Raw genomic sequence first — 11,889 nt, forward strand, 5'->3', positions numbered from 1 at the left:
CCCAGCATGTTTTTCAAGCCACAAAGTCCAGGGCTCATGGTCGGCCATGTGGGATCCAGCTGCCTTACCCACCATGCCACTGGCTGGGCCCCAAAGCCCCTGTTTTTAAAGGAATATGAAAAGTTATTTTCCCCAGATGCATGAAATTCAAATTTTTGTGTGGGACAGGCGGCAAGGTAAAGGGCCTCACGAGCACACCATGTGTGCACGCACCTGCCCATGAGCCGTGCTGCGGAGGCCGGGAGTGGATCTGGTGTGGAGACTCTGTCAGGGGTGCCTCTTTCTTGCTCTTTCTCTGTTGTCTCATGGAAGAAATAAATAAACTCACAAGCCTCCCTGTGCTTTCCAGCCTTGCATTAGCCACGGAGGTGGGCCCAGTGTCCGTTCCTTCTGTCCCTCAGCACCTGCACCCTTCCAGTCATGGTATTTCTCTTTGCTGTGGAACCATCTTCACATGAGGCTGCCTGAGTTGGACCCAGCTCACTGGCTCCATCCCTCGTGCCGGATCTCAAAGAGCTGGGCCGTCTTCTGCCTCCGTTTTCGACTATTGAGAAAAACTAGCTCTCCTTTCAGCCTCCCGAGTGCTCACTTCTCTTCCTCTCTGCTTTTCTGGCTTATTTTCCCTCTGGTCAAAATCCTACTCTTCTTTATTTCACTCTTTTTATGCGTTTTGCCCCTAGGAGGCTATACTTCAGTGCACTAAATGGTGGGGTTAAGTTACACTTCTGTTGCCTTTGTACAGGGCAACCGAGTGTATTACATGGTTGGCAGCTACATGAATGATCAGGGGACGTCACTGAAAACTTTCTACCTATGATTTGATTATATTTTGATCAAGTATTGCCCTAGTGGCACAGAATCTACAAGTAGTGTGGACCAGCTCCGGACTGGAGGAAGGTGTCTTTGTTGTAAGTACCCCTGATTGTGAGACTCAGATGACTAGAACTGAGTAAGGAAGTCCAGAACAGACCCCCCAGTTGCTCTCAGATCTCTGTGCGGAAGGTCAGGGTGCTTCCTGCCATCTTCTTCTCGTAGTCCTTGTCAAACTCTTCATTCTGGGCCACAGTGAAATAGTTCTTTAAAAAAAAAATGAAACAAGGCAAGATACCGTGATTGGAGCAGGAGTACAGGCAAGTGAGCGTGCCCCCTTCTGACCTGCATGGATGCAAGGAAACAGGAAGCTTGCCTCTCGAAATGTGCACAGTTGTGTTGATGGCAAGAATAAACCATGGGGCATGAAATATTACCAGGAAATCGAACAGCCCAGCATATAAACCTCACCTACCTTTCCTCATAAAAGGGGAGATGGAGTGATCCATGATGATGGTGGGCAATGTGGTATAGTTGGCCATGGGATTTTGCTTCATTACATCAAAGGAGGTGTGATAGATGATTTTGTTCAGAACTTCCTCTGGAACATCTTTCTCCAAAAACTTCAAGATCTTCTTAATTTCCCGCTTTGGGTCCTGTAGGTGGAATTGCACAAAACAGATAAATTTGGGTATTCCACTTTGGATGATGTTCTGTTTAGACAAACAGCATTTGGGGGAAGGTGAATTAAAGGATCAAGTCAATGACATTGTACAATTATGCCCTACGTGACTACTCGTGCATGGCACTGACCTGCCCCAGGTGCTGCAGAAACACAAAGACAGGACTCTGACCTTCAGAGGTTTACTGTGCCGTACAGACATAGTACAACCAAATGCAACTTTTGGCTGAAGGAGTACCTGCTTCCTGCGTTGGGGACAGTGCCAGATTTGGGGGGAATAAGCAATCATGTCTTCTGGGGAGAGCAGGGAAGCGGTGCAAAGGAGGGGCAATGTCATGGTTGTCAGTGAAGCTTAACTAAGTGACTAACTCAGGATTAACTTCAGTGTGAGTCAAAAAGTTGATAGTCTCCAAAAGTTCACGGAAATGGTATATTAGGAAAAGCTTACGCATGGATTTAAAAGGTTTTGTACCAAAATAAACTCATACTTTAATTCTATTTCCTCATGAACTTTTTCAAGTCTCTTCCTATTGGGGCAATCAGAAATGGCAAAAGGGGCCAATGAGTTTAAGGGTCAGTAAGCGGATGGATAAAAGCAATCTCAAGCTGACCCGGTAACGTGAAGCCTTGTTCCTTGGTTCTTTCTGATTAAAAAGATGCACAAAGAGGAGGAGCTACAGCTTCTGATTACATTTCGGAGGGCTTAGCATTGGCATAGGAAGTAGCTCTGTAGTTCGGGCACTAAATCCTCTGGTCCTGAGGATCTGTGAATCTGTGGTCATTCACACACACTGACTTAGAGTGGGGAAACAGCCTCTGTTCCAGTATGTGGGGCCAAACCTGCCAGCATTTGTGTGGTTAGACTTGGGGATGTGACACGGGCTTGTGTGTGGAAGGGGGAAAAGGAAGCTAACTTTAAAACACAACCGTATGCACTTGATGAATGTGTAAATCTTCACAATCATCTCATGAGACCAACATGATTCCCTTTCATAGGGTCACAAAACAGGCTTGTAAGTGTCAGGATCCAACAGGCTGATTTGAAATCACATGCTATTTTCCGACAAAGAATCTTCTGGAGAATGCAAGCTGAAGCAGAGACAGTTTAGAAGACAATGTGTAGTTAGAGCTTCTGGAGATCAAAGTGAGTCGGAGAGGATCCTGGAGACAGACAAGGAGCCATGAAGGGCTCTTTGCAGGCAGGTCACCTGCAAGGGCTCCAGCTGGGATCTGTCACATCCAAGGAGTGATGGACACCTCCCTGCCCCTCACCTCCTTCATGTCCTCGTAGAAGAGGTAGAGAATGCGGTGCCGGTCTTTCGCATCCCACCATCCCTTCACGTGGTCATACCAGGAGCCCCACAGCACTGAGGGGAGGAGAGAGGAGATGTCAGGGTCAACTCAGATCCTGTAAAACCTGCACAGATGTCTCACAGACAAGAGGACAGAAGTCAGAAGACAAAGACCTTGGGCAAAATTTTTATTTGCAGAAGACAGTTCATTATTTGGGGGGACCAGCAGTTAGTGTAATGGCTGTGTTGCTGGACTCCCACATAGTTGACCATGGTTCGAGTCCTAGACCCGGTGGCTTAAAACTCACGCCAGGTGTGTGTGCTGTGTGTGCCCGAGATCCCAAGAGGAGAATGGAGGAGAAGGGATTGCAGCGTGGCTAACCCCCAGGGGATGATTTTTCACTTTCTGTCTCTCTGTCTCTCTCTGTCTTTCTGGCAAGTGCACTTGCCCTATAGCAAAAACCTCTCAAAAAACAAACAAATAAATAAAAAACAGTTTATTTTTGGGCGATGAAGATGATAAAAGTATCTGGTTCCTTGGTTTATACTTCTACCTTCAACTTCCTATTCAGTTTATATTTCTTCCTTTTTTTTTTTTTTTTTTGCTATAGGGCACATGTGCTCACTGGAGAGATAGAGAGACACAGAGACAGAAAGTGAGAAATCATTTCCTGGGACAATGGCTATGCCACAATCCCCTCTCCTCTTGGGAATTTGAACACACATGCACATGTGCCTGGTGTGAGTTTCAAGCCGCCAGATTAGGGACTTGAACCACGGTAGACCATGTGGGAGTCCAGCACCTTAACCACTACGCCACCTGCTGGCTCCTCAAATTTTGTTTCTACCTTGTACTTCTTACTCACTGAGAGATCATTTTGTGTCCATGGATTTATAATCTCTACTTCCCTTGCATCACGGCATGGTGCAAAGATCAGGGTTAGACAATAAATATTGTTTCTTAACAGGCTTATTTTGAAAATAAGTCTTTTTTCTCTGAAAACTGTGCAATTAGCAGATATTTGTTTGGAAACCTTTACTTTCTGTGATGGTCAATGGGCATCTCCTCTCAGCTGCCCCCACTCCACCTGCCTGCCCCTACTCAGTGCCTTCGAGTCGGCTTGCACAGACTGCACCAGTAGGTCCCTTCACCCTTGGGCTTTCATAGCTGGACTTTGCCAGCCAGAAGCACTGGGAGGCTTTTGGAGAGGGGAAGAGAGGAGGACAGTGTGCTTATTTCCCAGTGCCCTCTTGGTTGGCTCACCGTGGCTGACTGGCTCCCCCAGCAAAGGCCTCAGCTCTTCCTGGGGCCCCATCCTGTCTCCAGGTGGCAGTGGCTCCCCACGGGGGTGCTCCCCAGAATACTGCACTAGCTCTGCTGGCTTCCTGAAACCCTGCCCTTAGCTTTGTGGTAGACTTGTCATTAAAGTCTCCTCAGACGACCCAGGCTGAGTGTGCCATCCATGTCCTCACAGGGCCCTGATGGCTACCACCATGTAAGAAAACCTCCCTCTGACGTCAGCAGGTGAGTGAGTAAGAAAATACGAGCCCACAGTGTATCCCACTTACCTTTCCCAGCTTTGAATTTTTCAATATACTCCTCCCACGTGCCGGGGTCAGGCACCATCCTATTCATCCTCGAGAAGTGGTAGTAGGACACCAGGCAGTCCTTGGCGTTTCTGGCCACGTAGATGATCTGGAATTAGCCACAGGAAAATGCCACTGTTCAGTCGGAAGACCACGTCCCCTGTTCTTAGAAAGCCCCTTCGTGCATCTTGGGCTTCTCCAGTCAAGGAATGGAATGACATCTGTTTCCCACTCCAGATGACCACGTCTTCCAGCTTGTCTGGCAACAGTTCCTATTTATAGCTGTGGTCTTGGCATCATCATCAAGGGCACACCTTTTCTCTCTCAGGGGTGTTCTGATTTGTTCATTAAACACGTCAGTCTCTGTAACTATGATATTCCTGGAGGTTAAGGAGGCTACCCATGGAGTCTCAGTCCACTGAGGCTGCTACCGGGTGGTTAGTAAACCACAGAGCTTTCTTCCCCACAGTTTAGAGGCTGGGAACCCGTGGTCAAGCCACGGGCACACTCAGGGTCTGGGAGGGGCGGCTTCCTCACAGATGCGTGTTCTTCACAAGGCACTAACCCCATCACAAGGGCTCCACCTCCTGGCCAAACCACCTCCTAATATCCTCGCCCTGGGGCTAGCATTTTAATAGATGGGTTTGGGGAGATACAAACATTCAGACGCTAGGATAAGGTATTTCCAGTGTGTGGGAGGAAGCTCTCCCTGGCTTTCACTTAGTAAGGATCTTACTTGGTTCTCGATTTTGAACATTTTAAGTTAATGTATAATAATTGCACGTATTTGTAGGTATTTGCAGTATAAGAACAGAATGCAAAGTGTTCAGGGTACTTAGCACACCTGTCGTCTCAATCACTTGTCAGGACTCGTGTTGAGAACTTTCAAAATTCTCCCTTTCAGTTACTTTGAGATGCAGCAACTTCTTGCTGTCTAGTCTCACTTCCACAAGATGAATTCTCACTCCACCTGTCACTTGCTGATGAGACTGAAGGACCCCTGTGGGCAGTGCTCAGTCCACCTTGGACAGAACTGTAGGAAAAGCAGGGGTGTGGTCTGGTGGAGAGGACCAGACTTGGCTTCCTGCCCTGCGTTGCTCCTCCCTCAGCCCCAGCTCTGATCCCAGCCTGCACTGCTGTGTGGATTCTCAGCAGGGTTGGGGCAGAAGAGACGTTAGTGCTTGCTCAAGCATGATTGTCTCAGGTCACACCCACTCCACAGAACTGCTATACCCAACCACCCACCACCTAGGTGCGTCTTCCTCTCAGCCAGCTACCCTGGGCCCTTGCATTCCCAGTTGCGACTCCTCCCAGGCTGTCAGATAATCTCAGGTCTGGCAGGACCCTGCTTTCCTGTCCCCTTTCTTGGTGCTGGATTTCTATCCAGTCTTCACAAAAGCACTTAGGAACCAAAAAGTATGAAACAGCAGCGTGGTTATATTACTGTGCAGTATATATATATATATATGTATTTGCCATAGTACACTTGCACCCACTGGAGAGAGTCAGAGAGAGACAGTGAGAGAGAAAGTGATAAATCACCACCCGGGGGGATGGCCATGCCAGATCCCTTCTCCTCCATTCTCCTCTCAGGATCTTGGGCACGCACACACACACACTCACACACACACACACACACACACACATGCACCTAGCGTGAGTTTAAGCCACCAGGTCTGGGACTTGAACCATGGTCGACTACATGGGAGTCCAGCGACATAGCCATTGCACCAACTGCTGGTCCCCTAAGTATACTTCTTAATGCATATGTGTGTTATTGCCTTGCAAGTCAAGGCCAAGTGGAGAGGGGGAATCCTGGGCTTGGCAGTGGACTCACTCAGCTGCAGTTGCAGTGTGGAGCCTTGTGGTGATCATTTCTGAGAGTCCTTTAATCTGCCTCTATTTTCTATTGCTGCTGCAACAAGTTACTACACATGGAGTGGCTTAGAACAACACAGACGTATTCTTACAGTCTGCAGGCTGGATTTCACTAGGCTCAAGTGAAGATGAATTCATTTCCTTGCTGTTTTTCAGCATCTGAAAGCACCTGTATTCCTTGGCTCTTGACTGTCCCCAAATCACTCCAACCTCTTGGTTTAGTGGCCCAGCTCTTATGACCTTTTATTCTACTTGCTTCCGTCTCTTAAAAAGACACTTGTGCTGATAGTTAAGACCCAGATAAGCCAGTGTATCTCCCCATCTGAAGATTCTTAATTTGTCCCTTCTGCAATGTCCACTTTGCAATTTAAGACATTTCCAGGTTCTGGGGACTAGGATGTGGGTATCTTTGGGGACCATTCTTCAGTCGAGCATGCCATCATAAAATGAAGAGCTTAGACCCAACCATCTAAAGTTATTCTTGCTCAAATAACCCACAATTCTATGTGGCTAAGGGAAGGCACTGCCATTGAAACTTCTACAGAACTGATTTTATAGAAATAAGATGTTAGTAAATGACTAACAAGTGTCAGTGTGTCTTCTCACACTGAGTTTACAAGATTTGAAATAATATTGGTACTGGATTTCTATCTAATCTTTATGAAAGTATATAGGAAGCAAAAAAAAAAAGTCAAGATATCTGTGGAAATAAACTAAGAAATTCTCACGAGTCAAGGTGAATTGAATATGATTGCAGGAAAGCAAGTTAGGAATGGGATAGCATTTTGAAACATGAAAAAGGACCCAATTATATTGTACTTATATTTCAAGATAGGGTATGGGCAAGAAAGAGCTGGTGAGTTATAGAAACTCAGAAAAAACAGAGTCAAAAGCAACCACTAGCTGTGTGTGTCTGAGCAGTAGACTGAGAGGACCGGACCTGGACAGACCTGACTGCTAGGCTTTCTTCGGCAAGTTCAGTCCAGGAGGTAAGTCTGCAGTTGTCTTAGCCGAGAGAGACTTTTGACCATGAACTCACTGTCTCAGCAACCTTCAGATAACTAAGTTTCCAAAGTAGCTTGGCGTAAGGAGAAAACTCTCTGGTCTAGTCAATACAAGCATTTGATTCTGTTAGATGGGTATACTTTAAAAATGTGTACGCTGAGGGGCTGGCAGGTAGCATGATGGTTAAGGTGGTAGACTCCCATACACTGACCATGGTTCAAGTCCTGACCTCGTGACTTGCTTTCTCATTTTCCCTCTCTCTCTCTCTCTCTCTGGTCAAATTACAATAGTAATAATAATAATAATAATAATAATAATAATAATAATAAAGTTAAATAAAATTATTCTTTAAAAAAGTTTTAAAGTTGATATTTGGTTTAAATTCCATATTTTATTGATTTCAAGACTCATCGATGAATCAGACACCAAATGGAGACAATGGTATGTTCACTGCATTTATAGGCTCTAAATAAAGAAGTGTTAAAATAACTTTTTCTTGAAAGTGAAAGAAATTGAGATAAAATAGTCCCTGGGAGCTTGCTTCAGGAGATATACTCTCTGTAAGGATGGGTTTACAAGTCTATGCTTTCTTCCTGATGACTGGTTTTTTTCTTTTTTTTTTTTTTTTTTTTTATGTCTTAGGGCACATGTGCTTAACAGATGACAGACAGACACAGTGACAGGGAAAGTGAGAAATCCTCCCCCCTCCAGCACAGATGGCCTCTTCCATTCTCCTCCTGGGATCTTGGGCATGTACGCACATGGGCTCAGTGTGATTTTCCAAGCCACTGGGTCCAGGACTCGAATCGTGTCCCTAGACACTGACAAAGATATCTCACTCTGAAATGAAGAGGCATATTTTGGACACCACCAGCAGCCAGCTGGTGGCCATGGTCATGGGCTGTTCAGCTCTCTGGCTGTGGAGAGTGGAGCTGAGCATAGCCTCAGCTGCTGTATTCAGAACCTGCCACATTCCTTCAGAGGCCATGTTTCCCATGGCCTTTTCTTAAGGGTACAGCAGGAACGTGAAGGCAGGCCTGGCCCGTGAGCTGTGGCGCTTACCGGCTGACTCCGGGTGAAGGAGCCCGTCAGCTGGACTGAACGTTGTCTGTCTCCAGTCCCCCTTCCCAGCCTCTCCAGCACAGGGGCTGCATCTGCATCGGGGTCTGAGGCTCTCTGCACCCTTGTCTTGCTCCACATTCCTCTCACAGCTTTTTCCCAAAATAGATGCTTTTCTGGTCTAACTCCACTTTTTGATGACCCAAACTGAGATACCGGCTTTCTCCAGGAAATGCCTGCTTTGCTTCGTGGATCGCTCTCTTTCAACATGGCTTACTGGCAGACATTCAGAATGATTTGTCTGAAAACTTCTCTCTGTGTACCCAGAGGTGAGATTCCAAGGAAAGGCAGATCTAGCGTGGGTGTGGGATTGAGGTACCACGGTTTCCGCCCCGTAATTCTGCTGGCTTTCCCTTTCCGTCTCATTGTTTCTGCAGGTCGTGCTTCGGCCATACGATCCAAACCGGGTTAGGAGAGATGGCTTTTCTTACCTTTGAGTTTTCTTTCCAGAAGGAAGGCGGCAGCAACTGCACAGGCAGGTGAGTCTTCAGAGTTCTAGGAGGGGGCATTTTCTTAGCCAGATCCAGACCTGGGAAACAAGGCACGCCGTTCAGGTGAACATCTCTCATCACTACACGGACTCAGTGTCTCCGTTGTGTGCCACATCAGGAACCAGATTAGCCGAGTTAGGCTCCTCACCTAACATGATGGGTTTACAAGTCTATGCTTTCTTCCTGATGACTGCTTTTTATTTATTTATTTTTTTTGTGCCTTAGGGCACATGTGCTTAACAGAGAGAAACAGACAGACAGACATAGTGACAGGGAAAGTGAGAAATCCTCCCCCCTCCAGCACAGATGGCCTCTTCCATTCTCCTCCTGGGATCTTGGGCATGTACGCACATGGGCTCAGTGTGATTTTCAAGCCACCGGGTCCAGGACTCGAATTGTGTTTGGCCATGTGGGAGTCCAGCGACATAGCCACTGTGCCATCTGCTGGGCCTTCTTCCTGAGAACTTGACTGCTCATTCTGGCAGAGGCAAGTGCTAATGCGGTCTCGCAGACCTCTGGGCAGTGTTACTTCCCTCATTTGTTGGGTATTGCTGTGTGCAGGTGTGGGCAGATAAAGATTCTTTGGGCGGTTTGAGGTTGGGGACAACTATGACCCAAACGCATCCTGGGTTGTTTTGTCTGTTGGTTTTCCGTGACTGCAATGGGGAGTAGAGGAAAGCCACTGGAAGAGAGCTGGCACCCGCTCAGGAGAGGGGCTGTCGGAGCAGACCCACAGTCCCAGCAGCTCTGCCTAAGGAGCTTCCGTCTTCCTTCCAGCTCTTACTTCAAGACTGAGGAGCACAGCAGCCAGCAGTAACGTGTGAGCACCGTGCTTTTGGCGAGGCTATATTTCTAGACGAAAACCGAGCCTTAGGGTGATCAAGTCCTTATTGCAAGTCATGAAGGTGAGAGCCAGGGTTATAGATCAACTGGTCTTTGGGTGCGAAGAGCCAGAGAGAGAGAGAGGCCTTGGAGAAAACAGGAGAGAGACAAGGAAGGCTTAGATAAAGAAGGGGTGTAACCATGCCTGGACACAAGATTCCAATGCTAAAGCTAAAATACTGGATACAGGCTGGAATCTAGCCAAACACCACACCGTTGGGTAAAGCAGAAGTGGTAGATTTGAAAAGCTATGCCTTTAAAACCTATTATAGAGCTAAAATGGCATGGCCCTGACACAGAGATATTTACATAGTAAAAAGAAACAGAACAGAAAATCTGGAAATATATTCATACATACATATATCTTTAGTTGATTTTGGCAAAGGGGCCAAGGCAATTAAATAAAAGAAAAGTTACCCTTTCAACAAGTTTTCCTGGGCTAATTGAGTCAATTGATAATAGTTGTTCAATACATATTAGGTATAATTAGTCTATAAATGATTAATAAGTTGCTCAAGGTTACCCAGATAAGAATGCGGAACAGCATTTGGAACTGCGCTGTATGATTCCAAAGTCTATGCCTTCTCACCATGGAGTTGTCTCTTGTTGCAAAATGTGTTACTATTTACTAAAAAAGTCCTTGATTACAGACTCCTCAACAGTGCTGTTCATGTCATCCCTCTAAATACATTTAACATAAAGCATATCGTTTGCTGATACGATCCTATCTGACACTTAGCTTCATTTCTTGGTAGGTTATAGGTAAAATGTATTTGATGACAAATCTCTGTAGCCTAGTAGCAATAGTGATGCAGCGCGGTTCTTAATCACTGGGTGCTGTGGGTCCTCCTCCTGCTCTCACCACTCTTCACTTTTCGTCACTCAAGCGACAGTAAGGAGTATGCTGTCTGATGTCGCCAGTCATGACTTAGAAAAGGAATTTGGAAGTCTTTTTGTCCCCAGCTCTTTAAACCTGAGACTCCTTCAAACTCCTTTCCGGTGTCATTTGGAGCTATTTTCTAGAGGGCTGGCTGGAGCGATGATTCTCCTCTGAGGCGAGAACTGACCCACACGGTTACAACCTCGTGGGCCCCGCTGGTGAACGTACCTGAGTTGAGAGGCGGGGGCAGCGTCCACTCGATGAAGGGGTGCCGGTCGAAGGTGTTGGCCCGCTGGCACTTCTGCACGTCCCCGTCATTCTGGATCATGTCCACGATCTCCTGCGTCCAGGTTGTTCCTGGAAGCATTAGTTATTCTCACTTTCACCTACTCATGGGCCATTGGCCTCCAACTCCCTGATTGTTGACATAGTCGCTTAGATTCGCCATGTCTGCTGTGTGTTGAGCAAAACTGGTTCCCTCGTCACTCTCCTGCCTGCCCCCGGGGTGGGTGGGACCTCTCTGTGAACAACGCTGACCCTTCGTTCTCCTCGTCTACTCCCGTCTCTGTTCCCTCATGAGGCTGAGAGCTCAGTGAGGGTAGGCGCTTGGCCCACTGTTCTCGTTGCCCCTGGGTCTGCCATACAGCTTTGCACCTTAAAAGCGTAGTTTCATTAATGAATATCGAAGCAAAAGCATGGAGAGACATAGAAAAATGGATTTTAGTCATGGACCTGCTCTACTGAACAAGCTTATGGTCTCTTTGGAGGAGATCAAACATGACACAGATGGATTGGCCATTCTTCCCTTCTCTCTCAAATGAATAGATACTCTATTTTTAACTGGATATACAGGTGCTTGACTCGAAGGCTACATTCCTTCCACCCCAGCCTTTCTCACAGTAAGGTGGGTTCAGGCCACTAATTTCTAGGAAGCTGGCTTTAAAGGAAGGAACTTGACCTTATTCCTTCCTTCCAACTTCCTTGCTGCTACCTGGACTATGCTCCAGCAGCTTTATTGGACCATAAAATCAAAAGTCACACCTGAAGATGCTGGAGCAGAGAGTCAGAGGGAGCTAGGGTCGCTGAGGCCCAGTGTGGCCACCTTTCAGCCTGGATTGTCTTTTTCTTCTGTGTCATTCTAGGTTTTCTGATACTTGGAATCAAATTAAATTCTAACTGAACAGAAGAGGGGTGTAAATGGGGTAGGCAAAATCTGGACCATGGCAGAGAGTACTAACTGCCCACAAATACTCATTTCTGCAT

General features: G+C 46.8%; 1 protein-coding gene across 3 annotated transcripts in view; it reads right to left on the bottom strand.

Moving 5' to 3' along the window:
* Nucleotides 1–1,260: 1,260 nt before the first annotated feature.
* LOC102476107 (sulfotransferase 1C1) overlaps nt 1,261–11,889 on the bottom strand; it is a 26,964-nt gene continuing 16,335 nt past the window's right edge. For 2 of the 3 annotated variants that reach the window (XM_027772950.1, XM_027772954.1), the window contains 5 exons: nt 10,855–10,983; nt 8,805–8,902; nt 4,354–4,480; nt 2,765–2,859; nt 1,261–1,466 (listed from right to left, as the gene is read on the bottom strand). In XM_027772950.1, the coding sequence (XP_027628751.1) occupies nt 1,278–1,466; nt 2,765–2,859; nt 4,354–4,480; nt 8,805–8,902; nt 10,855–10,983 (638 nt within the window). In that variant the 3' untranslated portion in view covers nt 1,261–1,277. The remainder of the gene's footprint in view (nt 1,467–2,764; nt 2,860–4,353; nt 4,481–8,804; nt 8,903–10,854; nt 10,984–11,889) is intronic. The other variant, XM_027772959.1, reaches the window with a different exon arrangement.

This window comes from Tupaia chinensis, unplaced genomic scaffold (assembly GCF_000334495.1).
Source record: "Tupaia chinensis unplaced genomic scaffold, TupChi_1.0 Scaffold000041_1, whole genome shotgun sequence".
NCBI lineage: Eukaryota > Metazoa > Chordata > Mammalia > Scandentia > Tupaiidae > Tupaia > Tupaia belangeri.